General features: G+C 34.1%; 1 protein-coding gene across 1 annotated transcript in view; it reads right to left on the reverse strand.

The window, feature by feature from the left end:
• The window catches only part of LOC125033307 (zinc finger protein 62 homolog), a 37,520-nt gene extending 22,809 nt beyond the window's left edge, over window positions 1–14,711 (reverse strand). The window contains exons 1-13 of the mRNA XM_047624689.1: window positions 14,646–14,711; window positions 11,532–11,624; window positions 11,079–11,308; window positions 10,614–10,787; window positions 8,930–9,072; window positions 8,433–8,541; window positions 8,054–8,151; window positions 7,636–7,942; window positions 7,299–7,414; window positions 6,366–6,528; window positions 5,936–6,016; window positions 5,566–5,797; window positions 5,201–5,266 (exon numbers count right to left, since the gene is read on the reverse strand). Coding sequence (XP_047480645.1) covers window positions 5,201–5,266; window positions 5,566–5,797; window positions 5,936–6,016; window positions 6,366–6,528; window positions 7,299–7,414; window positions 7,636–7,942; window positions 8,054–8,151; window positions 8,433–8,541; window positions 8,930–9,072; window positions 10,614–10,787; window positions 11,079–11,308; window positions 11,532–11,589 — 1,777 coding nt within the window. The 5' untranslated portion in view covers window positions 11,590–11,624; window positions 14,646–14,711. The remainder of the gene's footprint in view (window positions 1–5,200; window positions 5,267–5,565; window positions 5,798–5,935; window positions 6,017–6,365; window positions 6,529–7,298; window positions 7,415–7,635; window positions 7,943–8,053; window positions 8,152–8,432; window positions 8,542–8,929; window positions 9,073–10,613; window positions 10,788–11,078; window positions 11,309–11,531; window positions 11,625–14,645) is intronic.
• Between the last annotated feature and the right edge of the window lie 2,789 nt (window positions 14,712–17,500).

The raw sequence follows: 17,500 nt of genomic DNA on the forward strand, positions 1-17,500 counted from the left end.
ATTCACAAGTAAAGATTCGGTCTTCTGAATGGCTCCTCATATGTCGAGCTAACTTAGCTTTTGTTACTCCCTCATAGCTACAAAGACCACAAGGGAACTGCTTTGGGTCCCCATGCTTGTGCATTCGGTGGACTCTCAACCCAACTTTCTGCGTGAAAGTCTTTCCACATTCCTCGCAAAGGTGGCTACCCGTCCAAGGAGCAATACCCAAGTGAATGTGCTGGTGGTGCCTCTCCATCTTTAATCTCGTACTGAACACCATGTCGCACGTGGGGCAACTGTACTTCCCTCTCAGCCATCGGTCATCTACTCCTTTTCTGCTTGACTTCTTCGCTACCTGCTTTGCCCTCAACTCATGAAATTTCCTCAACCTCACAATGCCACCTTTAGAAAAGTGCATTTTCATTCTATCATAAGCATCTCTCTCACTGTTTCCCTCCAGGTCCTCCTCCTCCTCCTCCTCACTATCATCTGTCCCTGATTCCCTCTCTGCCTCCTGTCCTTCTGTTTCTCCCCCAAGACAATCTCGCCCTGGAAGGAAGAAACAAATTGCATGAGGGAGGAGGTGGACAAAGAACATTCCTGAGGTCTATAGGAGGGTAATTTCAGTCAAGGTAAGATTTCAGAATCAGGACTTTTCTACATATGATGCAGTATTATGAATGAGCGGTGATAGCTCTTCTGTATTTGGAAGACATTTTATTCTTCTCAGTAACTTGAGGTATTAATGTTTTTTAAACAAAATGGCAAAACACACACACACACACACACACACACACACACACACACACACACACACACACACACACACACACACACACACACACACACACACACACACACATCAAGTAATCTAAGAAAAATTACCTTGAAAAAACTGGAAAAGACTTCTGCAACTATTTTCTAACTATTCTAGTGTTTTACAGATTAAACAATGTCCCTTATAATATCTTTCTACTACATAACATGCGAAGACGACACACATGATCCCTAGGTGCTTTTTATACCACTAATATGATCTGTTACAGTTTTTCCATCCATTTCACAAGTTGTAAAACATACACAGTACATATTAACATGTTACACTGAAGATTTCAATTCATTTACATCTTCTAATCTATTCCTTTTGCATGTTTTTGCTTCATTCTGATACAAATATCAATACCCACCCCTTGATCCAATAGCTTATGACAAAGTGGTGTAGTCTGCTTCACTGAACTAAATCCTTAATGATGAATGCATTATTTATAAGTAAATATATACGTATGTACATATATACATATGTACTTATGTACATATGTACTTATGTACATATATAATTATGTACATATGCACGCATGTACTTTTGTATGTACATGAATATGTATGTAAGTATGTACATGCATATGTATGTATAGATACATAGATTCATGTACATACATACATGTGTATGTATATACATATGCATGTACATACTTACATGTACAGTTGCAGAATTATATTTCAGTACATTTGCCAGGTCCCACTTTTGTACATCTGGCAGCCACTTCGATGTAAGCATAACGTAAATAGTATTTTTATGCATGAGGCATACCCCTAGGTTTTTTGTAACAAAGAATGTGATTGGTAGAATAAAAATGAAAAAAAAGAAAGTTAATTAGCACTTGTTTTTGGAAATTACATAAGCCGTTTGATCTTTTGTTTTCTTCACACAAGTAATCACAATACATGTATTATTAGTCATCGTTGAATTTGTAGTGGGATATTTTTTTCTTTTAACGCGATTTCCTGGATTTGTTTGTGTATTGAAATGGCAACACCTGTGTAGGTGTTTTTCTCAACACAGCAAGTACCAATTATAGATGCATATTTCTTGAAACTTGAAAATGTTTCATGCTTTAAATCTCTATGTATGGCAGCTGTATCAAATCAAAATCTTCAAAATCGCTGATACCTATGTAAATGGTTCTCGTAGCTGCACCAGTTAGCAACAGCTAATCAAGCTAATGAAGAGAATTTCTTCTTTTGCCAGAACCAAACACTAATTCAAAAGATAAAAAATATTCTCCAAAACCACAGTAGGGCTACAGTGAATAAATAGATCCTCACTAGTTTTTTTTTTTTTTTTTTTTTTGTGTGTGTGTGTGTGTGTGTGTGTGTGTGTGTGTGTGTGTGTGTGTGTGTGTGTGTGTGTGTGTGTGTGTGTGTGTGTGTGTGTGTGTGTGTAATGTCTATAGAAATACAGAGCCAATATTTTGTGATTAGTAACACAACAGTATGTGTAATTCTTTTTGATTATTCTGATCATAGTTTCATTATCATTATTCAATAAGTCATTATATCAGCATAGCGAAAAAATACACATCTGCTTGTTTCAGCTCGAGAAACTACTGAGTCAAAAAACTTGCTCCCAATACATGTGTAGTATGATTTCCATTCCGACAGAATGGGAATTCAATCTTGCTATCTACTTTTATCTCTCATGTATGCAATTTCCCTTGTATTTGTCAGTGCATGTCAAAGCTTTGATAAATTATCTTGATGTGTTTACGATAGCAATACAAATTCCCCTTTTTGTGTGAAAAGTGATCTAAATGCTCGTTTGTCCTCCCAGAACTTGAGTAGTTTGAAGAGAGAAAATAAAACATATGAAGTCGTATATTAGATACTCATTATGATAATGAATCTTCATAAATTCCTGAATATTCATTTAGTGGCTAATACCAATGCATACTAAATACGAAAGAAAAAATATTCGACAGTATATGACGTCATAATGGTATATGGGAAATCCAAGGTGAAAACAAGGAAATATTCCTCCCAACAGTATGCTGCTATGCCTTGGCCCTTCACAAAAACAGGATAAACTGCCTAATACACATATCAAGAACAGTTGCGAAGTGGTTCGATGACCAAAAACAAATGGAAGTCCTTCCTCGGTCAAGCAGGGCATGTGACTGAAACCCGAAGAAAAATGCTTGGGCGAATATTCTCAATGTTTTGGAATCAGCTAATGAAAAAGCCTCCTATTAGACAATCATAGATCATGCTAAAAGGGAATGGAAAGTTTTAGGGAGGAAACCGGAACCTCACAGAAGCACATCTTCTATATCCCAGAGATTAGCCAAAGTTTTGAATAACCATACATTGTTCTCATTATATCTAGGCTGCTCCTAGTATTGGCCTTTGTTTTCTGCAATTCTTACCATTTTTCTTTTAACAAATAAAACGATAATAAAAATATTAATAAGATCCTACTAAATCTTATTAATGAAATTAATAAGATCCTACCAATTAGTCAATTCACTGAATCCCCGGCAAAAACAAATCACACACACACACACACACACACACACACACACACACACACACACACACACACACACACACACACACACACACACACACACACACACACACACACACACACACACACACACACACAGAGAGAGAGAGATAAAGCAACTATATATATGTGGTTTTGCATTCAAATAATGTTCTATAATAAAGAATATAATGTAGCATATTCTTTGTTTATCTAATCAGAGTTTAGTAGCACTTTGTGTTCAAATGATGTTTTATAATGAAGAATATGATGTAGCATATTTTCTGTTTATTTAAGCAGTGTTTAGTAGTGAAAAATAAAAAAACTAGTCACTTCATTAGTTCAGTTAGCCGCTAAGAGATGGTATCAGCAATTTTGCAAAGATTTTTAACTGATTTCACTGCCATGCATGTATGTATAAACAATGAAGCATTTTCACATTTCAAGAAATATGCAGCTATATTTAAAAATTGTGTTGAAAGGGAGAAATGCCGACTCACCCATATAGGTGTTGCCTCTTCAATAATTCCAGGAAATTGCATTTGAAAAAATATCCCACTACAAAGTCGCTAATAATTACTACTACGTGTTTTATCACTTGTTTCAAGAAAATGAGATATTAAATGGCTTACATAGTTTTAAAAAATTGATGAAATAAACTTATTGGTCATTTATATTCTACCAATTACACTCTTTGTTACAAAAAACTTAGGGTTCTGCCTCATTCATAAAAATACTATTTACTCCATGTTTACATCGAAGTGGCTGCCAGATGTACAAAAGTGGGACCCAGCAAGTGGACTGAAATATAATTCTGCAACTGTATATGTAAGTATGTACATGCATATGTATATACATACACATGTATGTATGTATATGCATATGTATATATAAGCATATGTATGTATGTACACATATATGTATGTACATGAATCTATGTATCTATGTATGTACATGCATGTACATACTTATGTATATACATATGTATGTGCTTAGGTATATCTGCATGTATGTACATGAGTACTTTCATTTGTGTGTATGTCCTTAGGTACATATGTATGTATTTATGTATATGTATGTACTTAGGTATATACATATGTATGTATGTATATGTATGTATATATATGTATATATATATGTATATATATGTATATATATGTATATATATGTATATATATGTAAATATATGTATATATATATGTATATATATGTATATATATGTATATATATGTATATATGTATGTATGTATGTACATAAGCATATAAGTATATATGTATGTACATAAGCATATAAGTATATATGTATGTACATAAGCATATAAGTATATATGTATGTACATAAGCATATAAGTATATATGTATGTACATAAGCATATAAGTATATATGTATGAACTTATGAACGCATGATCATATGTACACATGTACGTATGTATGCATGTACACATGCATGTGTATGTGTGCAGGGGTTATGGTTAGGGATATGCAGGTGGTATGTGTATGTATGTGTATGAGACAAAGACTAAAGAGGCAAGATTAAAAGATATGAAGTGGGAGTCAGTGATTTAGTATGTTTGCATGCAATAGTTTATATTTGCCACACTCCAATGACCTATACACTGACCACTGCACTGAGGCACAACACTTTTAACCACAGATTCCTTGCTAAATCACCCTTCTTCTTCTCCCAGAGGTCTCTTGAAAGCCCCCCTTCAGTCCACCTCCATAAACATATCTCTATGCAATATAATCAATTTAGTAAATGACTTGTAGTTAGACTTTTACTACAAAAAAATAAGTGTAATTAAATCTTTAGGCTTACCATTTCAGCTCAAAACCTCGACACACGAAACCTCAGTTACTATCTGTGAATACTATGAATGGCTTATAATGCTTACCTTTCTTTATTTTGCTCTGTATCCTCTTTTGTCTTTTTCGAACGGGAATGATTCCTGAATCTCCAGCTGCAAGAGAATACAAAAAATAAATAAACACCCAAATGTAAATTGCAAGGTGTAATGAAATATTATTTTTTCAAAGAAGTTGATATCCATATACCTTGTTTATGGTACTTCATTGTTTCATCATTTGCTACAGTCAAATAATATACTACCCAAAGCTTAACAACTAAATTGAAAATTGCATTTATTTGATCAATGAGAAATCTCTATTTCTGTAATGTGTTCTCTGAATCTTCAAAAATTCCTAAACGGTTTGAGGCTAATTATACACAAATCAATAGACGTGATAAATTGCTACTCACCGTTCTTGATGTTCCAGTCTTCATCATCATCCATTTCCTCATTGTCATCCTCCTCCTGAGCCTCAAGTCCAGGAGTAAATTCCTCATCATCCAAATCTGTGGCTGCTTGTAAGCCTAAGTCATCCACATCATCTTCCAAATCTTCCATTTCCTCTTTCTTTACATTTGCTAACGAAAGCTTTCTCTTCCATACTTTGGGAGTGATCTCTCTTACCCCGGACACTGGAGCTTCCTGTGAGATCAAACAAATACAACTTTAAGGCTCTACAGGAACTTACATTAGATGTTTTTAGAAGTTGCAATGTTACACCTTTGTAAAAAAAAAAAAAAAACACATAAAGAAAAGGGTTCAAGAAAGCAATATACTCACAACTTCAGGATGAATCATATTTTCTATTTCCACTTCTTCAAGGTCTTCCTGACTAGAGACTAGAACTATTCCTTTTGAATTCTGAAATAGGAAAAACAAAAAACAGTTACATCTATTAAGAACAGGAAGATAAAGGTACTATGCAGACTGAAAAACTACATAAGTAAGCATGGTTACTTTAAAGCCATTATAAAAAAAAATGCAGCAGCTGTTTCAGATTATGCATACATTCAGCCATAATGCATATTCTTGTCTACCATGGATTTTAACGCCAAGAACCAAATATGAATCACCCAAATAGTAGTTTCCTTTGGATATCGTTTGTCATATCAACAATGCAACACAGTAATGCAGAAGTAATAAAAAAAATTATATGCAATAAGTCTACAATTCTTCAGATTATGATCCTCTAGCAATATGCTGCACTCACTTCTAATTCATCTCGTTCACCACCACAGAGGACCTGTAGGAAATTTGTTGCATGGGTGGATGTTTCTATATTACTCAACACCTGCTTGATACATGCTGCTACCTGAGGGTCACACAGCTCTCTCTCAATCTGGGGTAAACAGTCAGCTAAAAGCTCCTCCAATCTGCAGTGAAGAACAGTTTTTGTTATGGATAATGCTACCTGGAATGGTGGCATTATGTAATAGTAAACTATCTCCTATGTCATATTACATAATATATCTGATATTTTGAGAAAGTGTCAAGGTACTAGCTTTTGTAGTTCTGAAATGAACATTGGTTCTAACATCTCAAATCTATGTGAGGTACTTTGAGCTTACAAAGACTTCTAAATCAGCTTCATCTGGTTAATACATTCCTTGCTTGTTCCTGTTTCTTATCTCTGAATAAAAACCCCAAAATGTACTGTGCCCAAAAACTATAATTTTAATTGTTTTCTAACAAAGCCTACATTGCTGCCATGCATGGCATGTATGTACATGCCATGCCCACTGTGAGTTTACTTTATTACTTGTTTTCCACATAGGTTGCTACACTTGTACGAAGTCACCAATGAGCCAATTACAAGTACTGCCTGCCTCACCCGTTTACCCTTTTCTTTGACTTGTGAAAAGATTTTATGTTCTCTTATAAAAATAACACCACTGATATTCATAACATTAGTAAAAAAAAAGAAAAAAAAACTTTCCCACCAATTCAAGGAAAGGTGAAATCAGGTAAGGTCACAAGGTCTACTAAATGACTCTTTTGTGGCTAAGCATTAGCAGAGCCATCTATGTGCAGAGACATTTCACAAAAAAAAAAATAAAAGTGCACTATTATGGTGAACAGAACTTTAGGAGCTAAGCTCTCAACACAAGCAATAAGACATGCCCTATAAGAAGTATCATCTTACCTTTGCCAATCAACACTTGAACAGCTGGGACAGGTGGGAAGAGGTTCTGCAGTTAGATTACACTGAACTTTCACTTCCCGCAAAGGCTGTCTTGTGGTTGAACTGCGCATATTATCCTGCATAAGAGAATATGCAAAATTAAAATTAAAAACTAATCCCAACTTTTATTACTATACAAGGATACTCTACTTGTCAAAAAACATTTAGCCATATAATGATACTCTGCTACTTACAAAAAATGGTGTAATATGACAAGAAATGCAAACAATACATTAAGTTACTTCAACACAAATACGTGTAATAATCAATCAAACGCAATGAAATCTCTCAAACTCACTGTCTGCGTGCATATATCTCTAATCCTGGGAGGCCTTCCTTTTGGCTTGGGCGGAGGAAATCTCAGCTGACTGGGCTGGCTCACATTCTCTCCGTAATCTTCCGGTTCACTCTCGCAGACATTCATCTCCTCCAGTTCCTCTGCCTCACCTGGTCTCTCATTTTCTTTGTCTTCCTTCTTAATGCTCGAAAGCAGCTGTTTTCTCCTCCTTCCAGCCAGGCCTCCTGAAGGTTGTAACGAAGCCCCTGGACTACTTTCTAGGCTTATTTCTTCTTCTTCCTGTGGTTCTGACTTGATGAATGGAATTCTGTAGGAATGAACAGTACACTTAATCCCTTGGCCAAAGACAGAGAAGAGCACAGTGCTAAGCAAACTCTTTCTGATAGAAAAATATAGACTGAAAAAAAACAATACTTACAACTCTGCCCAGTCATAGTTCTTGTTTGGTTTTGGCGTTCTCTTAGGTCTTCCGCTGGCTAAGCCCATCTTGATTTTCTCGGCTTCCTCAGCCAAAAGCTAAAAACATAAATCAATGCAAATTAAAAGGCACACACTTTACAAAGCTTAGCAATTTTTGCAGTTCCTTTTTCCATAAGAGGAATATAATAAATCTCTTGTATAGGTAATTATGTGTCCATTAGCAATAAAAACACTAAAGGATTATAAGACAGTGTGAGGAAAAGGACAAATGGTGAAAAGAACTGTTCAATATAAAATAGAATAGCATATGTCAAGACTCCATTCTATCCACACCATATACAATCTTTTAGCTGTTTGATAAAAGCTCAACTACAAACCATATCACACGTTTTTTTCTTTCTGGTTCTTCCTTTGGTTTTTGTTAACTTGGTTGGGTTGAGTAAATGTAAACTGCACATGTATAACTGGGAACTCTTCTTGCTGTGTCTGAAAAGTTCACAGAAAAAGGTTGGCATTTTAATAATAAAGCTTTATCTCTGGATTCTTTGTTGTAACACCTGTGATATTAGAATCCCACAAAAATTTACGTGGATAAGAATTCTTTATAATCTATTTTTTATTAATGACATTTCCTTACAGGATTTTATGAACATAAAAAGGTTTAATTATGATTTCACTAGCATAATATTCAACACTACAAAGTTAAGAATCTAACCAATTTTGTGGTAAGTGACCAAAAGAGAATGGCTTTGAAGCAGAACTCCCTGCTACTCACAAATCCTAGAAGAATATTGGCCAAAAACAAACTACAAAACTTGAACACCAGAACAGACTGAATTTAATAACTATGCAACAAAACCAAAGACAAACTTACTGTGATATGTCCAGCATCTGAGTCCAAAGTTTTCTACTGTTTTCATCACTGGGAACAGGGATGTATGTAACACTGGATTCTGTTCTGTCTGATCTCGACTCACAGTCTTCAATGCAACACTTCTTTATCGCATTAGCAGACCCCTTAAAAAAAATGGTAAAACATAGTGATTACACATACTACACTACTTTTTCTCTAGTAAATTATGAAAATCAAGTAGGTCTTTCATATTAAAAACAAGCAATACAAAGCTATTGTTGCCTCAGAAAACTAAATTTTATCAATAACAATAACAATAACAATAACAATAACAATAACAATAACAATAACAATAATAATAATAATAATAATAATAATAATAATAATAATAATAATAATAATAATGATAATGATAATGATAATGATAATGATAATGATAATGATAATGATAATGATAATGATAATGATAATGATAATGATAATGATAATGATAATGATAATTATAATTATAATTATAATTATAATTATAATTATAATTATAATTATAATGATAATGATAATGATAATGATAATGATAATGATGATGATGATGATGATGATGATGATAATGATAATAATAATAATAATAATAATAATATTAATAATAATAATAATAATAATAATAATAATAATAACAACAATAATAACAACAATAATAATAACAACAATAATAATAACAACAATAATAATAACAACAATAATAACAATAACAATAATAATAACAACAATAATAAAAATAATAATATAATAATAAAAATAATAATAATAATAATAATAATAATAATAATAATAATAATAATAATAATAATAATAATAATAATAATAATAATAATAATAATAATAACAATATTAATATTGAAATTGAAACTGAAACTGAAACTGAAACAAACAGAAAGAAACATAAACAGAAACAGAAACATCAACAACATCATCACCAACAACATTAACATTAACATTAACATTAACATTAACATTAACATTAACATTAACATTAACATTAACATTAACATTAACATTAACATTAACATTAACATTAACATTAACATTAACATTAACATTAACATTAACATTCATATTCATATTATTAATACTAATACTAATATTAATAATAATATTCATAATAACATCAGTAATAATAATATGAACTTTAATATTAGTATTAATAACAATAATAATAATAGTTGTATTCACACTGATACTAATACTAATAAACAAATAAAAATAAAGAGAAATAACAAATAAATAAATAAATAACAATAATAACTAATGTCTCATAACAATGAGTGCAGTCAATGATAATATTAATAATAATGATTATAATGATAATAAAAAATAATAATAAGCTGACAGGCATAAGTCAAAATAAAACATCTATTATTTTTGTAATATTGTAATATCTGGATTTTTCTTTGCTTTATTCTTCTTCTTTTAATAATTTGTCTGTTTTACCAAGAAATACAAGAAAAGTGAAAAAAGAAACAAAAAAAACTGAAAGAGGGGAAAAAAATATTAAAATATCAGCTCATTATAAAAACTGCCATCTTACATGATCCTATAAAGTCTCCACATTAAAAAAAAAAAAAACCAAGTCAGTTTTGAAGTGCATGACCAAAATCACCGCATAAAAAAGAAATCAATGCACTCTTTATCACTCTTCAGTAATTACCTTCTCTGAGCACTGTTCCCCCTTGACCGTCTTGAGGTTAAGTGTCGCTAGGGTAGCTCTCTTGGAACCCTCGGAAGCCCCTCCAGTGTCTTCTATCAACGGTCTGAAGTGAACTGTTTGGGTCTCACAGTCGAAGTTTTCATTGTTTGACTCTCTTCTGCATCTTAAGAATACCTGGTGCGAGATAAAAATGAAGTTGCATAATTCTTTGCTCAAAGATATGGAAAAAAAATATGTCCATACAACTATGAATATTTTTAAATAGTAGCTTAAAGTTAATGACTTTTTTATAGCATTAAATACAAAATACAAAAGCCAAAAATATTAAAGATAATAAATTATAAGTTATTTGAAGCCAAGGAATGTTTAACAAACCGAGGGACTTGCTTGTCTAACTTCAAATTTTGAATGCTGTACATGATGTATCCTATCAACTACTACCTATGTTGCATCCAACCGGATTACCTGTGTTGTGTCCTGGGTCTCTGCAGCATCCCCTCTCCACATGGTGCCCTGGCTAATAGTCCCATCCTCATGGACTTCCTCTTGAGACACTTCACTGGTGTCATCTTCCTCACATTCATTTGACTTCAAAGTGTCTAATCTTTTGAAGTCATCCTTTGTTAGTGTTAGTATTGTAGGAGTCTCTGGGACATCACTGGCATTTCTGTCTTCTCTTGCCACACTGCTGGATCCTAATAAAGGTAATTATGATAAAATTTATCCAGGCTAATGGGTATGAGTATTGATATAGTCTTCATATTAGAAAAGTCATATAATGCAAAACAATTCTTATTAGTAATGAAGTACACAAAATGGTGAAACACCTAAGGTGATAAGAGGGGAAGGGGAAGAATATGACACTGAATCAAAAAAGACAGAAGAGAGAAGAGAGACAAAAAATACATATATACATACTGTGATCTTCATCCTGTAGTTCCTCCACTTTCCTTTTGTGGGCTCTTCTACCACTCATTGTACATAAACTTGATTTTTTTGTTATTTTTAGTTCTGAAATGAGACATAACTTATCAGTCCACAGTTGTATTCACAAAAATGAATGGCATAATTCACTTTAAATTTGCTGTGATCTGTTACATAAAGTCCACAGTCTCTTGCCCAACCAGATGTGGTTTTTAACCTCTTACAGCCTGGCACGCCTATAGCCTTTGTGGAAAAAACAACTCTATAGGCATTGCGACTCGCTCAAGTGAGTAGGGCAGGAAGTTCCGTTATACACAGCAAACTCCCAAGCCAATAGGCTAAACGTTTGCCAGAAGTCACCAGAATGAGTGACACACTGAAATTTCTGGCACCGTCATTTTTGGGTTAACTGTATAACATATAGATACTTCACAAGTACTTAGTCACCAAGGAGTCAAATAAATACAACTATTCCCACCTATCTCACTAGTTTGCTCTTGTCCTTGATTTCTGGATATTTTTGTTTTCTTACTCTTTATTGCCATTAACAAAAATTACACTGTGGACATGGCATGTCTGTCATGCCATCTAAACATAGCAGGGTTAAATATAAATAGATTAACTTCAGTCAGCTGTAAATTTGAAGTTCTTTGGATGGTACTTTGGATTGATGTCTTATTTGATTATAGATTGCCAAGCTCTTCAAGGCCTAATCTACCCTACAAGCATAATTTTTTAGGCTTTGATGAAGATTGTTGCCATAGTCTAGTTTTTTTTATATTTTATACCTAGTAGTGTATTTATCTTTATAAGGTATTAACAAAGCCACACTCATGGCCCACTGGGCAAAAGAGTAAAGGTTTCAAAAGCTTGCAAATCTCCCTGACAATTTGACATCAAATAAGGAATCAGTACAAGTTCCTATGCTTTGTTTTGCTAGAGTATAAGTGGTATACATAGAGTTTTGCCCTTAGTTAGTACATATAATATCTTAACATCATCATAATCACAATGTCAATAATAATAGCATTATTAGCAGCATCAAAATTAATATCATAAGAAAATACAATTTTTATTTCCTGAAAATTGAAGTAATGGAAAAATCAGGTGAAGACACATTCCACCTACTAGTTGACTCCTTGGAGGCTGAAGACTTATGGAGCTATCAGAGCACAATGAAATTCAAAAAAAAGTTGATAGTACATGTATCTGCATAAAAAGGGTTAATCCACCCAAACAGATGATGTCCTATCACGTAACAGAAAAACCCTCATTCACACCAGAGTTCCAACCTATCACACCATAAGGAAGTCGAGCCTAGTTGAAGTTTTCTGCACTGAACAATTATTTGCTCATTCGGCTCTAGCTGCAGTCACTAAGAAGAAACAGTCCTATTTGCTGGTGATAAATTTAACAGCAGAGAAAGCCAAGCAATATTCTTTAATCCAATACTGATGGGTGAAGAAAATATATAAAAATTCTACATTCTGGAGATTAATGGCAACGAGCAGACTTTGGGCGCGGGAGTCCACTACATCAAGCCGAATGTCCCACTCCAAGCTATACCTTGCAGACCGATGCCAGTAGGCGTGGCCTGTCAGTAAGGGATTAAAATTCTGATCCACTGCTAACCCAATTATTTTATTTCTACACAAAAGTTAGTGAACCTTTGTGAATTGGTAGAAACATGATGAGAGTTACTAAGAAAACAAAGTGCTTACAGTGTTGGGCATTATTTCCAAATTTACCCACTTGCCATGGCCTCTGTGCCTTTAGGTAAAGGACAAAAAACTTCCACAGCACATATTCTTAACCCATCACCACCAGGTAACAGAAATCCCTGAGCGTTGTAAACTCCGTTCATTTCTGGCAATGCCCAGACACTGGGCGCAGGAATCAGCCACGTACTCTGGCGTGACAGGCGTACAGGTGTACCCTGCAGACCAAGTGGTTTGTTATGACATTGGTACATATGACTTGCTTGAATCAGGTTAAGAGAAAAATCTTGCAAACCACACAGGTGATTTGATGCTAAATATGGAACCAGTCCAAGCCCAAAGCTATGTGGTAGCTCGTCAGCTTGAGTGGTGGCGGTGAGGATGTCACACTGATCACGGTACTTTGTCCATTATGATCTCTGCCCTAGTTGGTTTTAATGGATCATAACCTCTCTATCTTTATACAGCGAATGCAAACCATGAATATTAAATTACATAATATCTGCTACTTTACGCAGGTTTACTTCAATTTGAATTCAGTAAAAATACATTACTTTTTCACACCTTCGTATAACCAATCGCGACAATTTTCATAATGATGGATTCCTCTCATCCTCTAGTACACACACACATAGAAATTATGCCTGTGAACCACCTCCTCACCAAACCCAAACATTCATGGCTCCAATAGAAGGGTATAAGAGGGTATAAGTAGCATAACTTCAATAACATTTGGCTGGTAGAGAGTGGAAAAAAGGAATCCACTGATACGCAAATTATCAGGGTCGGTTAAGCTAAGGTATTCTGGAAATTTACCAAAACTGTTCAGAGCTGTTATTGAAATAAATGAAACTGATGTAACATTATGTAATATTTTAATAAGAATAGGTATACAGTGATATTCAAAGCTACAAAACAGAGCTCAAAAAAGTAAATAAAGGGACATTTGAGAAGAATTTGTAACGAACTGAATTCTCAGAAAATATGATCCTGAAATCCGCTTCCAAAACACAACTTTTCTTTTTTTCTTGTTGGGATGAAAATGATAAATTCTACCTTTCAACTCTTATTCAGTTGATGCTTAAGCTGCTTCCTGGTTTTACTGGACGCCATGCGCCTTACTGTCAGTAGCACCAACTCTAAAAGACTCACGAGAAGATATTTTTTCTCAAAAATTTAATGGAAATTTGCAGGGGAAGAAAAAAACCTTTGTTTATGCTCCCGTATCCCTATAAACGTGAATATAAACAAAACGAAATACACCAATTGACAAAATCATCACCAATCCACTCTCGCGCACCTCCATGATCGATATTTATATGAAAATGTCCCCAAAATCCTGTGCGGGATAATATTCCCTCCGATTCTCGTAATAAAAAAGTTTCCTTACCTTCAGCTTCCCTTACAAATGGACGCTACATGGGCCCGTCTTCCTCTGCCGCGCGAAAGGAGCTTTTTGCGCAAATTGCGTGGACGGTTTGGCCGTAGCTCGTTTCTCATTGGCTTGAGGTTGCTGGCCAGGAGCCAATGGGATATGAGATGGCTCACGCGCTCTTCTCGCGCGTTTGGTTTGGAATGGGATAAGGCCAAGGGTTTCTGCGTTTGAATTTTATGATAATCTTTCACTTGTCACTTTTGTAAAGGGAATAAGGGAGGGTGATATTCGTATGCTTTATATTTTTAGATAAATACAACGTATTCTTGTACCCTCTCTCTCAAGCTGATCACTCGAAATGAATCATATTTGACAGCAACGGAAAGAAATTGCAATCAAGAGAATTGCAAAAAAAAAACACTTACGATTGCGTGAAAATGCAACAATATGTAAGCGAAAATATTAGGTGTTTACAAATAGTATTATGCACCTATAAAAGACAAATTATTAATGCCGCAGTTGAGCCTATTCTTAAAATTATTGAAATTACCTTCAGAAGCGTAGATGGGAACATTGGATATCACTCATTTTTCATATCATTAAAATAAACTTCATAAAAAATGTGATACTTTCAATAAACAACATTCCCCACTTATATTATCTGTTAACCCGCCATTTCGCTCTCTGGGAAAGTAGCGATACTATCCGAAATTTCAATGTCATTATCTTAGCCTTGTGGAAGATCATTATTAACATTGTTATTATCATTACTGTAATAATTGCTTTTTTTTTGGGGGGGGGGGGGGGGGGAAGGGAGCGATGCCAAAAGGCACCTCTAGATTAACACTAAACAGCGACATTTGGACGGGGGAGAGAGGCTAGCCTAATTTCTCTGTCCAGTGAAAATGGCTTATTAAAAAATGACATTATAATATTGCATGAATATGATGATGTAACTTCAAAGTCAAATTAGTTAGGAAGAGAGTGAAACTGATAATCGATTGCTGTCAATCAGTAACCAATGCAGGGCGTTTGGAGGCTTTGACAAAATATCTTAAGGCGGGATTCCACCAAGGCAACACAGGCAACATGTAGCATGCGACTTGACTACCTTTCAACAAATATGTTGAATGTGGCTTTCAACAAGGAAACATGTTGCCGGCGACAAGGCAACATCATTGTTGCTTGTAGCTTGCTACATGCTATGTTGCCTGTTGAATGCCACAAAACCTTTTCCACCAATTCAACAAAAAACTAAGCCAGTTGGCAACACGATGTTAGGTTAGGTAAGGGTCCCATCTCTCGGGGAAGGTAACAGGTAACCGATCTGACTGATCTTATGGCAAATATCTCAGAAGGTGGCCCTCATTCCCTTGGAAAAGACTAGGCATGTTAAGTGAATTAACAGAGAACAGAGGGTCGTATAAAAAATGAATGCCAAAAATAATTTGTTGTAGGACAGACCACTAAAAGAAGAAAGAAAAATATACAGTACATGCAATGTACGTATGTGTGTGTATATATATATATATATATATATATATATATATGTGTGTGTGTGTGTGTGTGTGTGTGTGTGTGTGTGTGTGTGTGTGATTATATATATATATATATATATATATATATATATATATATAGTGTAAATATGTTTATGTATATATATCTACACACACACACACATATATATATATATATATACATATATATTTAAGGTATATATATATAGGTATATATATATATATACGCAAATTCTTGATCTTTTTCTTCTGCATCTCCACGTCACAATTGTATTTCTCAGCTAATCCCCGCAGTGCATCTAATTTAGCCTGATTATTCTTGTACTCTTGCAAGCGTACATCCCACAGAACTGAAAGTTTTCTATACTCTTCTATGAATTCTATGTTTTTTCTTGTGACCAAATTCATCGTGTTGCCTTTCAACACGGAATCCTTCCCGCGACTGGTGGGAAGGCGTTCAACACTAGGCAACAGGCTAAATCTTGTCGCATGCGTCAGGCAACACGGCAATATGTTGCCGCCTGTCGCATGCCACACAATCGCATGCTACATGTTGCCTTCTGTTGAACTGGTGGAAACACACTTAGCCCATGCGACAATGTAGCATGCCACATGTTGCCAGAATGTTGCCTTGGTGGAATCCCGCCTTTATAATAATTTTACACAAGGCAATGGCGATTCTAAACCTACCAAAATCACCAAAATCATTGGCGTAATTTATAAAATTCAGATATTATGACCTTTAATTTTTTTTTTTTTTTTTTTTGGGGGGGGAGCAAAGTTCACCTTCATTTATATTGAAAGTTTAAATATACAGATAATAATATCTTTTAATAACGAAAATCAACATCATGGTGACTCTTAAAAAAAACAAAAACTTTGATGTAATAAATAAATAAAAATGTTATGGCCTTTCAAAGTAGGAAAAACTGGGTCGCTGTGTAACTTAGAGACCAAACTCGGCCTCAATTATAAAAGATAATTGAATCAGACAAAATATCTAATATCTAGATGTCTAAATCTAGATAATGGTAACTCTCAGAAAAAAAAAAAATTACGTGAAAACAAAAAAATACAGACTTTGACTTCATAAAACATTTTGATGTTTCGTCTTATAATTTATCCCCCTGGGAAGTGAGAAAATTATTTGTTTTTGTTTCATTATAAATATGAAATCAAGAGACATAAATCAAAAGCAAAGGAGAAGAAAAAAGATCCGTTTTAATATAGCTAAGAACTGATCAGAAAAGTGGGTGAATTTGGTATTTTTGTTCAGGAATACGGAAGAAACTATTTAACTGAAGGCTTTATTTTTCTTGTTGCGTAATCATCGTATTAATTATCCCCATTGTA

This window comes from Penaeus chinensis, chromosome 16 (assembly GCF_019202785.1).
Source record: "Penaeus chinensis breed Huanghai No. 1 chromosome 16, ASM1920278v2, whole genome shotgun sequence".
Classification (NCBI taxonomy): Eukaryota; Metazoa; Arthropoda; class Malacostraca; order Decapoda; family Penaeidae; genus Penaeus; species Penaeus chinensis.